Consider the following 15,482-nt stretch of genomic DNA (forward strand, 5'->3'; position numbering starts at 1 on the left):
GTCACTTCCGCCCGCGCTCGCCGGCCTCATTTGCATAACCCCCGCCCCCTCGATGACGTCACCTCGCCTAGCCCCGCCCCCCTCTCACGGCTCATTTGCATAGAGCGCGCGTCTCCCTGGCTTATTTGCATAGCCACGCCCCCCTCCCAGGGGCTCATTTGCATAGAGCGCGCGCCGCTCCGCCGCGGGGGCTCGAAATGAGGTTAGAAAGGGGGGTCCGGGGGACTAATTAACCCTCATTAGTGGATATTATTGAGCATTTATTGGTTATCAATGACCCCATTCCCCCCCGCCCTCATTAAACCCTCATTAGCAAGCTGTTATTGAGGATTTATTGGTTATCAATGACCCCATTTCCCCCCCCCCCCTTAACCCTCATTAGCAGCTGTTATTGAGGATTTATTGGTTATCAATGAGCCCACTCGCCCCCCCCCTCCCCATTAACCCTCATTAGCGGCTGCTGCTGATTATCGGTTATTGATCCGGCTCTCACTCCCACTCCTCCTCCTCTTCCTCCTCCTCCTCCTCTTCGCCCTCGTCTGGGGGTGAAACGCGGGTCAGGGGGGGTGGCAAATCCCCCCAGTTACCCCCATTTGCCCCCAATTACCCCCCAACTGCCCCCAATTACCCCTCATTTACCCCCAACTTCCCCTAGTTACCCCCCAACTGCCCCAATTACCCCTCGATTACCCCCCAACTGCCCCAATTACCCCTCAATTACCCCCCAGCTGCCCCAATTACCCCTCAATTACCCCTCGATTACCCCCTGCCCCCCCCCTTTGCCCCCCCCGTTGCCCCCTCACCCGAGGAGTGCAGCGCGCGGCTCCGTTTCTCCATCACCTCCATCAGGGCCCCCACCAGCCCCCCCGCCCCGGGGCCGCCCCCCGCCTCGGGGGTCTGTGGGGCGGGGGGGGGGGGGGTCAGAGCTGCCCCATAGAGACCCCCCCTGCCCCATAGGGACCCCCCTGACCCATAGGGACCCCCCTGACCCATAGAGACCCCCCCTCAACCCCATAGAGACCCCCCCAGCCCCATAGAGACCCCCCCAGCCCCATAGAGGGACACCCCCAGCCCCATAGAGAGACCCCCCTGCCCCATAGAGACTCCCCTGACCCATAGAGACCCCCCCCTCAGCCCCATAGAGACCCCCATGCCCCATAGGGAGCACCCCCAGCCCCATAGAGAGACCCCCCTGACCCATAGAGACCCCCCCTCAGCCCCATAGAGAGACCCCCCCCTGCCTCACAGAGCCCCCCCTGCCCCATAGAGAGCCCCCCCAGCCCCATAGAGAGACGCCCCCCAGCCCCATAGAGAGACGCCCCCCAGCCCCATAGAGACCCCTCCGCCCCATAGAGACCCCCCAGCCCCACAGAGAGACCCCCCCAGGCCCATAGAGACCCCCCTCAGCCCCATAGAGAGACCCCCCCAGCCCCATAGAGACCCCTCTCATCCCCATAGAGACCCCCCCAGCCCTATAGAGAGACCCCCAGCCCCATAGAGCCCCCCCAGCCCCATAGAGAGACCCCCCCCAGCCCCATAGAGACCCCTCTCATCCCCATAGAGCCCCCCCTGCCCCATAGGGAGCACCCCCAGCCCCATAGAGAGACCCCCCCCAGCCCCATAGAGAGACCCCCAGCCCCATAGAGCCCCCCATGCCCCATAGAGACCCCCCCAGCCCCATAGAGAGACCCCCCCTGCCCCATAGAGACCCCCCCAGCCCCATAGAGACCCCCCCCTGCCCCATAGAGACCCCTCTCATCCCCATAGAGACCCCCCCAGCCCTATAGAGACCCCTCTCATCCCCATAGAGCCCCCCCTGCCCCATAGGGAGCACCCCCAGCCCCATAGAGAGACCCCCCCAGCCCCATAGAGACCCCCCCAGCCCTATAGAGCCCCCCCCAGCCCCACGGAGCCCCCCAACTCACCTTATTAAGCGTCACCCCCCGTCGGATCTGCTCCAGCAGAGCCCCCCGCGACGAGGGGGCCGGCGGGGGGGGCCCTGCCCCCTCGGTGTGGGGCAGAGGGGGGGGGCGGGGGGGGCCCTGCCCCATCGAGGGGGGGCGGGGGGGGGTGGGGGGGCAGCACTCGGGGGGCGAGGAGGGGGCGGCGGGGGGGCACGAGCGAGCCCAGAGGGAGGAGGAGGAGGAGGAGGAGGAGGAGGAGAGGGGGACGCAGCTAGAAAGGGGAGAAGCGGATCGATGAGCAGACGAATGAATTAATTAGGGGGGGTTAATTAATGAATGAATGAAAGGGGGGGGGGCTCACCCATCTCGGCCCGCACGGCGCGCAGGCCCCCCCGGTCCTGGATGAAGTCGTGGATGAGGCGCGAGGTCTCGGCGTCCGCCAGCTGCGCTTCGGTGATGCCGGCGCGCGCGAAGAGCGAGCGCAGCGCGGGGTCCAGGGCCGCCAGCTGCGGGGAGACCCCCAGCTCCGCTGCCCCCCGGCTCCGCTGCCCCCCAGCTCTGCTGCCCCCCAGCTCCGCTGCCCCCCGGCGCCATCGCCCCGCGGCGCCATCGCCATCGCCCCGCGGCGTAGGCCGCGCGGGTCCCACTTACGTCGAAGCCGCCGCGGGGGTCCCATCCGATGTGCCCGACGTGTCTGGGGGGGACACACACACACATGGAGCGGGATGTGGGGGTGCCCCAGAGCCAGAGCCAAGCTCCCCACCCCGATCGCGCCCCCCGGCACGTACCTGAAGGCGGAGGGAGCCCCGATGTCGGCCTTGGAGAGCTTCTTGCGGCCCTTGTTGGGCTCGCCGGGGCCCGGCAGCCCCCGGTACCGCGAGGCCGTGATGTCGGGGTTGGCGATGGGCACGGACGGCGGCAGGGGGGCTGCGGGGGGCGGCGGCTGAGAGCTCGACGCGGGGCTCTGAACCCCAATATGGGGCTCTGAACCCCTCTATGGGGCTGTGAACCCCGCTACGGGGCGGTGAACCCCGCTATGGGGCTGTGAACCCCGCTACGAGGCTGTGAACCCCACTATGGGGCTCTGAACCCCTCTATGGGGCTGTGAACCCCGCTATGGGACTGCAAACCCCTCTATGGGGCTGTGAACCTCTCTATGGGGCTGTGAACCCCGCTACGGGGCTGTGAACCCCTCTATGGGGCTCTGAACCCTGATGTGGGGCTGTGAACCCCGCTAGGGGGCGGTGAACCCCGCTACGAGGCTGTGAACCCCACTATTGGGCTGTGAACCCCACTATGGGGCTCTGAACCCCACTACGAGGCTGTGAACCCCACTATTGGGCTGTGAACCCCGCTATGGGGCTCTGAACCCCACTATGGGGCTCTGAACCCCACTACGAGGCTGTGAACCCCACTATTGGGCTGTGAACCCCGCTATGGGGATGTGAACCCCGCTACAAGGCTGTGAACCCCGCTACGGGGCTGTAAACCCCACTATGGGGCTGTGAACCCCACTATGGGGCTGTGAACCCCACTATTGGGCTGTGAACCCTGCTATGGGGCGGTGAACCCCACTATTGGGCTGTGAACCCCGCTACGAGGCTGTGAACCCCACTATGGGGCTGTGAACCCCGCTACGAGGCTGTGAACCCCGCTATGGGGCTGTGAACCCCGCTACGGGGCTGTGAACCCCACTATTGGGCTGCGAACCCCACTATGGGGCTGTGAACCCCACTACAAGGCTGTGAACCCCGCTACGGGGCTGTGAACCCCACTACGAGGCTGTGAACCCCTCTATGGGGCTGTGAACCCCACTACAAGGCTGTGAACCCCGCTACAGGGCTGTGAACCCCACTATTGGGCTGTGAACCCCTCTATGGGGCTGTGAACCCCACTATGAACCCCGCTACGGGACTGACCTTCGCCGTGGGGCGGCGGGGGTGGCAGCTGCCGCTTCTCTGGGGGGGAAGGAAGAGAGAGAAAGGGGGTGAGGGGGTGGGGCAGCCCCACAGCAGGGGGGGGGGGGGGCCTGGGGGGTTGTGGGGGGCCCTGGGGGGGCCGTGGGGGGCTCACCCTGGCGCTGCTGCCGCCGCTGCAGCCGCTCCCGCACTCGCGCCTCGAAGGCCGCGGCCTCCCCCTCGTCCGCAAAGTTCAGCCCCGCGGGGCCCGACTGGGGGCAACCAGCACCCCAGTCACCCCCAGTCCCTCCCAGTTGCCCCCCAGTCCCCTCGTAGTCACCCCCAGTCCCTCCCAGTTGCCCCCCAGCCCCTTACAGTCACCCCCAGTCCCTCCCAGTTGCCCCCCAGTCACCCCCAGTCCCTCCCAGTTGCCCCCCAGCCCCTCACAGTCACCCCCAGTCCCTCCCAGTTGCCCCCCAGTCACCCCCAGTCCCTCCCAGTTGCCCCCCAGCCCCTCACAACAACCCCCAGTCCCCCCCTCGGTGTCCCCCAGCCCTTCCCAGTGACCCCCGGTCCCCTCCCAGCCCCCCCCAGTCCGTCCCAGTGGCCCCAGTTGGCGCTCACGTCGGAGGTGAAGGTGTGGAAGAAGGGGGTCCTGGCGCCGTAGCCCATCCCCACGCGCAGCTCCTGCTCCCACAGCAGCCGCCGCGCCTGCGGGGGGGTCACCGACAGCCCCCCCGGGACCCCCGACACCCCCCGGGACCCCAATCCCCCTCCTGGGACCCCCCAGGACCCCAATTCCCCCTCCCAGTCCCTCCCAGTCCGCCCAGTTCTCCTCCCAGTTCCCCCCCCAGGCCCCAGGGACCCATAATTCCCCCCCAAGGACCCCCAGGGACCCCCCCCAGGGACCCCTGGGACCCACAATTCCCCCCCAAGGACCCCCAGTTACCCCCCTAGGGACCCCAATCCCCCTCCTGGGACCCCCCAGACCCCCAATTCCCCCTCCCAGTCCCTCCCAGTCCCCCCAGTTCTCCTCCCAGTTCCCCCCCCAGGCCCCAGGGACCCACAATTCCCCCCCAGGAACCCCCATTTCCGCCCCCCCAGACTCCGAGGGACCCCCGGGCCCCTCAATTCCCCCCCGCTGTGCGTTCCCAGTGCCCCCAGTGCTCACCCCCAGCGCGTAGAGGCGCAGGCAGAGGCGTCGCTGGCCGCTGTCGCGCACGAGGCAGGCGACGCCGACGCCGCGTTTGGCCCAGGGCCCCCCCGGGCCCCCCGGCTCCGACACCACCAGCTGCGCCACGGCCGCCGCCAGCGCCTGCGGGGACACCGGGACAGACCAGTGACAGTAGTAACCCCCAGCGCAGAGCCCCAGGCCTGGACCCAGGCCCTCCCAGTGCCCCCCAGTGCCCCCAGTCCCCCTCCCAGTACCCCCCATTGCCCTCCCAGTGCCCCCAGTCCCCCTCCCAGTACTCCCCAGACCCCTCCCAGTGCCCCCAGTCGCCCTCCCAGTGCCCCCAGACCCCTCCCAGTGCCCCTCAGTCCCCCTCCCAGTGCCCCCAGTGCCCTCCCAGTGCCCCCATTGCCCTCCCAGTGCCCCCAGACCCCTCCCAGTACCCCCCAGTCCCCCTCCAGTGCCCCCAGTCCCCTCCCAGTGCCCCCAGTTCCCTCACCACACATTTCCTCCCCAGCAGCTCCAGCAGCCGCAGGTTCTCCTGCTCCCCCAGCAGCGCCGAGGTGACGCTGCTCCCGCCGCGGCTCATCCTCGATCCCCGATCCCTCGGGATCCCTGGATCCGCCTGGACTCCTGGATCCCTCCTGGATCCCTCCTGGATCCCTCCTGGATCTCTCCGGGTCCCCGTTCCTGGAGCCCTGGAGCCCTTCTTGGTCCCCTGAGATCCCTGGATCCCCCTCAGATCCCTCCTGGATCTCTGGGTCCCCCTTGATTTCTGGATCTCCCAGGATCCCTCGATTCCTTCTGGGTCCCTCCGAGATCCCTGGATCTCCCTGGATCTCTGGGTCCCCCTTGATCCCCTCAAGATCCCTTGATCCTCTCTGGGTCCTCCCCGCGATCCCGGGATCCCTTGACCCTCCGGGGTTCCCCTCTGGATCTCTGGGTCCCCCTGGATCCTCCTGGATCCCTCGATCCTCTTGGGATCCTCCCTAGATCTCTGGGTCTCCCCTTAAACCCTGGATCCCCCCAACACGGGGGCCGCGACGAGGCCTCTTCCGCCCGGAAGCACCCGAGGGCCCAGGGTGGTGGGGACGTCACCTCCGGCCGGGAGGGGAACTGGGGGCACTGGGAGGGACTGGGGGGGGGAACTGGGGGCACTGGGAGGGACTGGGAGGGGGAACTGGGGGCACTGGGAGGGACTGGGAAGGGGAACTGGGGGCACTGGGGGGGACTGGGAGGGGGAACTGGGGGCACTGGGAGGGACTCGGGGGGGGAACTGGGGGCACTGGCAGGGACTGGGAGGGGGAACTGGGGGCACTGGGGGGGACTGGGAGGGGGAACTGGGGGCACTGGGAGGGACTGGGAGGGGGAACTGGGCCACTGGGAGGGACTGGGAGCAGGCTCGCTGCAAACACAGGCAGCAGCAGGAATGGAACTGGGGATACTGGGAGGGACGTTCTTCCCAGTCTGTACTGGGAGCCCCCAGCCCTGTCCCAGTCCACACTGGGAGCCCTTAACCCTGTCCCAGTCCATACTGGGAGCCCCCAGCCCACTCCCAGTCCACACTGGGAGCCCTTAACCCTGTCCCAGTCCATACTGGGAGCCCCTAACCCTGTCCCAGTCCACACTGGGAGCCCTTAACCCTGTCCCAGTCCATACTGGGAGCCCTTAACCCTGTCCCAGTCCATACTGGGAGCCCCTAACCCTGTCCCAGTCCATACTGGGAGCCCTTAACCCTGTCCCAGTCCATACTGGGAGCCCCTAACCCTGTCCCAGTCCACACTGGGAGCCCTTAACCCTGTCCCAGTCCATACTGGGAGCCCCCAGCCCGCTCCCAGTCCACACTGGGAGCCCCTAACCCTGTCCCAGTCCATACTGGGAGCCCCCAGCCCACTCCCAGTCCATACTGGGAGCCCCCAGCCCATTCCCAGTCCATACTGGGAGCCCCCAGCCCATTCCCAGTCCATACTGGGAGCCCCCAGCCCACTCCCAGTCCATACTGGGAGCCCTCACGTGACTCTCGCAGGCGCCAGCTTTATTCACGTCACGGCCCCTCACAGACGCCGGGATCCCCCGGATCCCTGGATCCCCCCGGATCCCCTTCCATCCCCCCCAGATCCCTGGATCCCCGAGGTCCCCCCACCCCCAATTCCCGGATCCCCAGATCCCCCCAGGATCCCCCCCCCAGATCCCCGTTTCCCCCCTGCAGGAAAAGGTGGGGGGGGGGGGGGCAATAAATAAGGAGGGGAGGAAGTGGGAGGCACTGGTCCATACTGGGAGATCCCCCACGTGCATCACGATCCCAGTCGGGGCGCCCTACCCGGCCGTACTGGTCCATACTGGGAGGAGGCAAGGCCACGTGGGTAACGGGATCCCATACTGGTTCTTACTGGTCCATACTGGGAGGAGACAAGGCCATGCGGGTGAAGAGATGATGCACTGGTTCCTACTGGTCCATACTGGGAGGAGGCAAGGCCACGTGGGTAACAGGATCCCATACTGGTTCCTACTGGTCCATACTGGTCCATACTGGTTCCTACTGGTCCATACTGGGAGAGGACAAGGCCACGGGGGTGAAGAGCTCCCAGCTGGGCCGCCGGACTGGTCCTTACTGGTCAGAGCCCCGGTGAGGCACAGCTGCGGCTCCCAGTTAGGCTCCCAGACCCGTACTGGTCCGTACTGGTATGGCTGAAGGCCACATCCATGCCATCATCCCAGCTGTGCTGCCGTACTGGTCCGTACTGGTCCGTACTGGTCCATACTGGTCCATACTGGTCCATACTGGTCCGTACTGGTCCGACCCGAGCTGAAGCACAGGTAGGGCTCCCAGTTGTGCTCCCACACCCATACTGGTCCATACTGGTCCATACTGGTCTATAGGGCCTATGGGGTTGTATGGGCAGCAAAGACCCCCCCATGGAGACCCCAGAGGAACCTGGGACCCCAACCCACCTCTGACCCCCTGGGGAACCCCCCGAGACCCCAACCCCACCCTAGACCCCCCCGAGGAACCCCCTGAGACCCCAACCCCACCCTAGACCCTCCAGGACCTCCTGAGGAACCCCAACCCCATCTCAGACCCCTCCAGGACCTCCTGAGGAGCCCCCAGACCCCCATATCTCAACCCTCCAAGACCCCAACCCCATCTCAGACCCCTCCAGGACCTCCTGAGGAACCCCCAGACCCCCATATCTCAACCCCCCAAGACCCCAACCCCATCTCAGACCCCTCCAGGACCTCCTGAGGAACCCCAACCCCATCTCAGACCCCTCCAGAACCTCCTGAGGAGCCCCCACACCCCACATCTCAACCCCCCAAGACCCCAACCCCATCTCAGACCCCTCTGGGACCTCCTAAGGAGACCCCAGACCCCACATCTCAACACCCCAGGACCCCAACCCCATCTCAGACCCCTCCAGAACCTCCTGAGGAGCCCCCAGACCCCACATCTCAGCCCCCCAAGACCCCAACCCCATCTCAGACCCCTCCAGGACCTCCTGAGGAGCCCCCAGACCCCATATCTCAACCCCCCAAGACCCAACCCCATCTCAACCCTTCCTGGACCTCCCAAGAAAGCTCCAAGACCCCATATCTCAACCCCCCAAGACCCCAACCCCATCTCAGACCCCTCCAGCACCTCCTGAGGAGCCCCCAGACCCCATATCTCAACCCCCCAAGACCTCAACCCCATCTCAACCCTTCCTGGACCTCCTGAGGAGCCCCCAGACCCCACATCTCAACCCCCCAAGACCCCAACCCCATCTCAGAGCCCTCCGGGCCCTCCCGAGAAGGTCCCCAAGCCCCCTAGCCGCTGTCCCCCGCCCCCGGCCCGCCCCCGCCGACGCCGTGGCCCCCTCCCCAGCCCTCGAGGTAGCGTGCGAAGAGGGCCTTGGCGCGCCGGAGGACGCGGGGCAGGTGGTGCCGGCGCACCAGGCGGTCGAAGTGCATGGCCACCTCGTTGTAGTCGCCGGCTCGCGCCATCACGGCCTCGCGCTGCTCCAGCAGCATCGCCAGGCAGACGAAGAGCAGGAAGGGGTTCCCCTGGCCCAGCTCCTCCGGCGGCGGCAGCGGGGCCCCGTCGTCCTCCAGGCCCACCTCCTCCTCCTCCTCCGAGGACGACGACGACGAGGAAGACGACGAGGAGGAGGAAGACGACGAGTCCTCCCAGACCCAACCGCCGCCCCACGGGTCCTCCAGGGCGTCGGACGCCTCCGTGTCGGTGCTGGGATCGCTGCAGAACATCTCGGGGTCTTCAATCACCTCCTGGGGGGCTTGGCCAACGTCTCTGACGGCATCGCCCGCCTCCTTAGGGCACTCTCCGATTTTTTTGAGGGCTTCAACATCCTTGAGGGTTTCTCCGATGTCTTTGGGGGCTTCTCTAACCCCTTTGAGGGCTTCAGCTTCTTTGAAGGCATCACCAGTGTCTTTGGGGGCTTCTCCAATGTCTTTGGGGGCTTCTCCAACGTCTTTGGGGGCTTCTCCAACGTCTTTGGGAGCTTCTCCAACGTCTTTGGGAGCTTCAGCCTCTTTGAGGACATCACTAACGTCTTTGGGGGCTTCTCCAACCTCTTTGAGAGCCTGAACCCCTTTGAGGGCTTCTCCAATGTCTTTGGGAGCATCACCAGCATCTTTGGGGGATTCTCCAACCTCTCTGAGGGCCTCACCGACGTCTTTGGGGTCGTGGGATCCCGCTTTGAGGTCTCTAGTGGCCTCGCCGGGGGAGCTGGAGGCATCACCAACCTCTTTGAAGGCATCAACCACCTCTTTGAGGGCTTCTCCAAGCTCTTTCTGGTCTTCCCCTGCCTTTCGGGGGGCACCGAGCGCCTCCCTGGAGAACACAGCGCTGGGGGGAACGTCCTGGGAGATCTTCGCATCCTCTCGGCTGTTCCAGGACCTTCCAGGACCAGGCTGGACATCTCCGAAGACCCCGGGCTCCTCGTCATCCCTTTTGGAGCCGCTTTGGACGTCGCTGGAGCTCTTTAGGCCTTCTCGGTCACCCCCAAAGCTCTCGGAACCTTCCTGGATGTTCCTGGAGCTCTCTGAACCATCTTGGATGTTGCTAGAGCTCTCAGGACCCTCCTGAATATTCCTGGAGGTCTCGGAACCATCTTGGACGTTGCTGGAGTTCCCGAGACCCTCCTGGATATTCCTGGAGGTCTCGGAACCATCTTCGATGCTGCTGAAGCTCTCGGGACCCTGCTGGATATTCCTCGAGGTCTCGGAACCATCTTGGACGTTGCTGGAGCTCTTGGGACCCTCCTGGATGTTCCTGGAGCTCTCAGAACCATCTTCGATGTTGCTGGTGCTCTCGGGATCCTCCTGGACGCTCCTGGAGCTCTCAGACCCATCTCGGACGTCACCGGAGCTCCCGACACCCTCCCGGGCGTTCCTGGGAGCCTGTCGGCCGTCGCCGGGGCCGTCCCCGCGTGCCCCCGTCTCGCCGTGTCGGCGCCGTCGCCGCGGCGGCCGCGGGCGCAGGCCTCGCCGCTCCCTCAGGCCCTGCCGGGCCCGCCGGGGCCCCAGCGGGGCTCCCAGCAGGGCGACGCCGTGCGGCGGGGGCGGCGGGGCCGGCGGCAGCGAGCTCCACGTGATCTCCAGCACGCGCAGGGCGTCCTCGAAGGCGAACTCGCGCTTCAGCTCCAGCAAGAGCCAGCGGTAGCAGAAGAGCAGGTCGTGCGCGCCGCGGGCCGCCAGGAAGGCCCAGAACTCGGGGTCGGCGCGGCGCAGGAGGCGGCGGAGGTGAGCGAAGGCCCGCGCCAGCCCGCGGCCGCCGGGGCGGAAGCGCGGGGCCAGGCGGCGCATGAGGGCGCAGAAGCAGAGGAAGGCCTGGGCCTCGTCGTCCAGCACGGCCAGCAGCGGCGCGGCCACGTCCGACATGCCCTGGCAGTACGAGAGGCGCGGGTGGCCCAGCGCGAAGGTGGTGAGCAGCGCCTGCAGGGCCGCCAGGTGGGGGTGCCCCTCCTCGGGGCCCCCGAAGTAGGGGTGGCCGCGGTCGGTGCGCACCACGTCCTTGCGCACGGCGGCCGCCACCAGCGCCAGCTCGGCCGGGGCCGCCCGCGCCGCCAGCAGCACCTTGAGCGCCGCGTACTCCTGCGCCTTGGAGCGGAGGTGCTGCAGCCGCTCCTGCCCCGACAGCCCCGCCGGGAAGACGTTCAGCAGGTAGCGCCACACCACCTGGGGGGGAGGGGGAGGGGAGCGAGGTGAGGAGGGGGGGACTGGGAGCGCGGGGAGGGGAGGAGGGGGCAGCGAGAGGGGAAGGGGAGCACTGGGAGGGGACTGGGGGGCACTGGGAGGGGACTGGGAGAGGGTTGGGGGCACTGGGAGGGGACTGGGGGGCACTGGGAGGGGACTGGGAGAGGGTTGGGGGCACTGGGAGGGGACTGGGGGGCACTGGGAGGGGACTGGGAGAGGGTTGGGGGCACTGGGAGGGGACTGGGGGGCACTGGGAGGGGACTGGGAGAGGGTTGGGGGCACTGGGAGGGGACTGGGGGGCACTGGGAGGGGACTGGGAGAGGGTTGGGGGCACTGGGAGGGGACTGGGGGGCACTGGGAGGGGACTGGGAGAGGGTTGGGGGCACTGGGAGGGGACTGGGAGGGGAGTGGGGGGCACTGGGAGGGGAGTGGGAGAGGGCTGGGGGCACTGGGAGGCACTGGGGAGCACTGAGAGGGGAGTGGGAGAGGGCTGGGGGCACTTGGAAGCACTGGGAGGGGAGTGGGAGTCACTGGGAAGGGAGGAGGGGGCAGCGAGAGGGGAAGGGGAGCACTGGAAGGGGAGTGGGGGGCACTGGGAGAGGGCTGGGGGGCACTGGGAGAGGGCTGGGGGCACTGGGAGGCACTGGGAGGGGAGTGGGAGTCACTGGGAGGGGAGGAGGGGGCAGCGAGAGGGGAAGGGGAGCACTGGAAGGGGAGTGGGGGGCACTGGGAGAGGGCTGGGGGCACTGGGAGGGGAGTGGGAGAGGGCTGGGGGCACTGGGAGGGGAGTGGGGGGCACTGGGAGGGGACTGGGAGAGGGCTGGGGGCACTGGGAGGCACTGGGAGGGGAGTGGGGGGCACTGGGAGGGGAGTGGGAGTCACTGGGAGGGGAGGAGGGGGCAGCGAGAGGGGAAGGGGAGCACTGGGAGGGGAGTGGGAGAGGGCTGGGGGCACTGGGAGGCACTGGGAGGGGAGTGGGAGTCACTGGGAGGGGAGGAGGGGAGAGCAAGAGGGGAATGGGAGCACTGGGAGGGGACCGGGGGGCACTGGGAGGGGAGTGGGAGAGGGCTGGGGGCACTGGGAGGGGACTGGGGGGCACTGGGAGGGGACTGGGAGAGGGCTGGGGGCACTGGGAGGCACTGGGAGGGGAGTAGGAGTCACTGGGAGGGGAGGAGGGGACAGCAAGAGGGGAATGGAAGCACTGGGAGGGGAGTGGGAGAGGGCTGAGGGCACTGGGAGCGGACTGGGAGAGGGCTGGGGGCACTGGGAGGCACTGGGAGGGGAGGAAGGGACAGCGAGAGGGGAATGGGAGCACAGGGAGGGGACTGGGAGAAGGCTGGGGGAACTGGGAGGCACTGGGAGAGGAGTAGGGAGCACTGGGAGGGGAGTGGGAGAGGGCTGGAGTCACTGGGAGACACTGGGAGGGGAGTAGAGGGCACTGGGAGGGGACTGGGGGGCACTGGGAGGGGACCGGGAGGGGACTGTGAGCACTGGGAGGTGACTGGGGGAACTGGGAGGGGACTGAGAGCAGCGGGAAGGGCCTGGGGGGGCGCTGGCAGAGGACGGGAGGGGGTTAGGGTCACTGGGAGGGGACTGGGGGGCACTGGGAGGCACTGGGAGGGGACTGGGAGCCCACCTTGCGCAGCCCGGGCTCGACGCCGCCGTGGAAGACGTGGAGGCGCAGGTCGTGGGGGCGCAGCAGACGCCCCCCGGGGCCCAGGCAGGCGCGCAGGGCGGCGTCGCTCAGGGGGGCGCAGGGCGGCGGGGACGGGGACCCCTCCGACCAGGCCAGAGCCGCCTGCGCCCGCGCCAGCGTCCGGCCCACCTGCGCGACAGACCCACTGGGAGGGACTGGGGAGAGATTGAGGGGCGCTGGGGGGCACTGGGAGGGGGCTGGGGAGAGATTGAGGGGCGCTGGGAGGCACTGGGAGGGGGCTGGGGGGCACTGGGAGGCACTAAGAGCGACTGGGAGGGGACTGGGAGACACTGGGAGAGACTGGGAGGAGACTGGGGGGCACCGGGGAGCATTGGGAGGCACTGGGAAGGGATTGGATGGCACTGGGAGGGGACTGGTGGGCATTGGGAGGGACTGGGAGCGGACTGGGAGGCACTGAGAGGGGACTGGGGGGCACTGAGAGGGGACTGGGAGGCACTGGGAGGGGCTGGGAGGGGACTGGGGAGATTGAGTGGCACTGGGAGGGGACTGGGAGGCACTGGGAGGGGACTGGGAGACACTGGGAGGGGATTGCAGAAAGATTGAGCGGCACTGGGGGGGACTGGGAGACACTGGGAGGGATTGGGACCTTACTGGTCCTACTGGTGCGTAGGGACTAAGAGCCCCGGGAGGGGATCGGGAGCCATAGGCCGACACAGGGGCCGCCTGGCTCAGGGACGGGGTCCCCTGGCAGGTTACTGGGAGGTTACTGGTGTGACTGGTGTGGTACCTGCGCCAGCAGGGCCTGCGTGAAGGGCAGCGCGGCCGCCAGCAGCGAGCGCCGCTCGGGGAGGCTCTCGGCGGCGGCCGCCTCGCGGGGGCTGATGATGTCCCAGTCCTCGAGGCCGGGACCTGCGCCCCCAGAGCCCCCCCCGAGAATGGGGGTGAGACCCCAAAATCCGCAGGAATCGGCCCCGTTTCGGGGTACCCCCCCCCCCACCCCGTCCCCGGCATCACCCACTCTCGGCGGGCGGGCGGACGTCGAGGCGCAGGCGCAGAGCGGGGCGGGCGTGGGCGAAGGCGGCCGCCAGGTCCTCGTCGCTCGTCAGCGGCACCAGCGCCTCCTGCCCCGACGCCTCGCGGCGCGCGAAGCTCACCGAGAACCCCGGCTTCCTGCGGCGGAAAACCCGGAGTGAGGGGCTGGGGGACCCCGAGGGTTTGGGGTGAGGGGGGATTTGGGGACCCCCCGAGGGTTTGGGGAGTGAGGGGTGGGCTTGGGGACCCCGAGGGTTTGGGGTGAGGAGGGTTTGGGGACCCCCCGAGGGTTTGGGTAGTGAGGGGTGGGCTTGGGACCCCGAGGGTTTGGGGTGAGGGGGGATTTGGGGACCCCCCGAGGGTTTGGGGTGAAGGGGGTTAGGGGACCCCCCGAGAGTTTGGGTTGAGGGGAGTATAAGGGCTGAGGGGGATCCTGGGGACCCTAAAGAGGTTTGGGGTGAGGGAACCCCAAGGGGTTTAGGAGGCAAGAGTGGGGACTCCAATGCTTTGCGGGGCTTGGGGACCCCAAGGGGAGCAGGAGGCGACAGGGGGGCTCAGGGACCCCCCAATATGCGGCTTAGCCCCCCCCCCCAGCCCAAACGTGGGGGGTCAGGGACCCCCCCCCAAACCCCCAAAATGGGGTTCAGGAACCCCCCAAGCGTGGGAGGGACCCAAACCCCTCAATGTGGGGGAACGGAGAGACCCTCAAGCTCCTCGGTGTCCACTGGGGTCTCCGAGCCCTCGTTCTGAGAGGTTTAGGGATCCCTGTGCCCCCATTTTGTGGTGCTTCGGGGGGTCCTTGAGCCCCCACTCTGAGGCGTTTTGGGGGATCCATGAGCCCCAATTCTGGGGTCCCTGGGACCCCACGTTTAGGGGAGTCTCTGCACCCTTATTTTTGGGAGGTCCTTGAGCCCCAATTCGGAGCGGTTTGGGGAGTCCCTGAGCCCCTCGTTAAGGGATTCGGGTCCCCTCCATTTGGGGGGTGTAAGGGCTCTCTCTGAGCCCCATTTTGAGGTCCCTGAGCAGCTATTCTGGGTGACTGGTGGGGGGGGTGTCTCTGATCCCCATTTTTAGGGGGGTCCCGAGCCCCCCCTCCCTCCTCACCCCTGCAGGTCGAACGCCCGTGCCAGGATGCGCTGCAGCACGTCCAGCGAGGTGATGTGGGGGTCCACGGCGAAGGAGCGGAACTCGGGGGGCTGCAGCCCCTCACTCTTCTAGGGGGGGAGAAGGGAAACTGGGGGGTGGGGGGGAGGAGGAGAATCACCGCCCCCCCCCCCCCCTTTCCTTCTTCCTCCCTCACAGGCGACAAAATGGCGGCCAACCCCCTCGCCTCAGAGCCCGCCTCGGGTCACGTGACCATTTTTTTGGGCGGGAAAAGCCGCTCCCGCCCGAATGGTCACGTGACCGGTTAGGCGGGAAACACCCCCACCCACCCAGTCAAACCACGTGACCACTCGGGGGGGGGGCGGGAAACCTCGAAGCCGCCATTGGCTCCCGCCCAAACCACGTGGCACAGCCTTGGCCACGCCCCCCTCGCTCGCGCCCCCGCCCCCACGTGACTCACCTTGACGCGCACGCGCACCACCTCGCTCTCTTCCTCCAGCGCGGCCCCGCCCCCCGCGGCCGCC

General features: G+C 67.8%; 2 protein-coding genes across 2 annotated transcripts; both read right to left on the reverse strand.

Annotated features, from left to right (window-relative positions):
- Positions 1–390: 390 nt before the first annotated feature.
- WAS (WASP actin nucleation promoting factor) lies at positions 391–6,145 on the reverse strand. Its single transcript, XM_069883102.1, has 12 exons — positions 5,473–6,145; positions 4,974–5,117; positions 4,427–4,513; positions 3,978–4,074; positions 3,824–3,862; positions 2,693–2,831; positions 2,556–2,598; positions 2,266–2,410; positions 1,941–2,175; positions 1,247–1,256; positions 804–942; positions 391–539 (listed from the first exon to the last, which is right to left on the reverse strand). Exons 1-12 carry the CDS (start codon positions 5,560–5,562, stop codon positions 490–492), a joined length of 1,218 nt encoding a protein of 405 aa, XP_069739203.1. The 5' UTR covers positions 5,563–6,145; the 3' UTR covers positions 391–489.
- Positions 6,146–8,777: 2,632 nt separating this feature from the next.
- Positions 8,778–15,478, reverse strand: TBC1D25 (TBC1 domain family member 25; the record flags this gene model as incomplete). The annotated part of the gene is made up of 6 exons (XM_069883103.1): positions 8,778–11,147; positions 12,802–12,990; positions 13,610–13,731; positions 13,841–13,992; positions 14,959–15,068; positions 15,419–15,478. Coding segments are annotated over 6 exons (3,003 nt in total), but the record flags the coding sequence as incomplete, so codon positions are not given.
- Positions 15,479–15,482: the final 4 nt, after the last annotated feature.

The sequence above is a fragment of the Phaenicophaeus curvirostris genome, unplaced genomic scaffold (assembly GCF_032191515.1).
Source record: "Phaenicophaeus curvirostris isolate KB17595 unplaced genomic scaffold, BPBGC_Pcur_1.0 scaffold_565, whole genome shotgun sequence".
Lineage (NCBI taxonomy): Eukaryota > Metazoa > Chordata > Aves > Cuculiformes > Cuculidae > Phaenicophaeus > Phaenicophaeus curvirostris.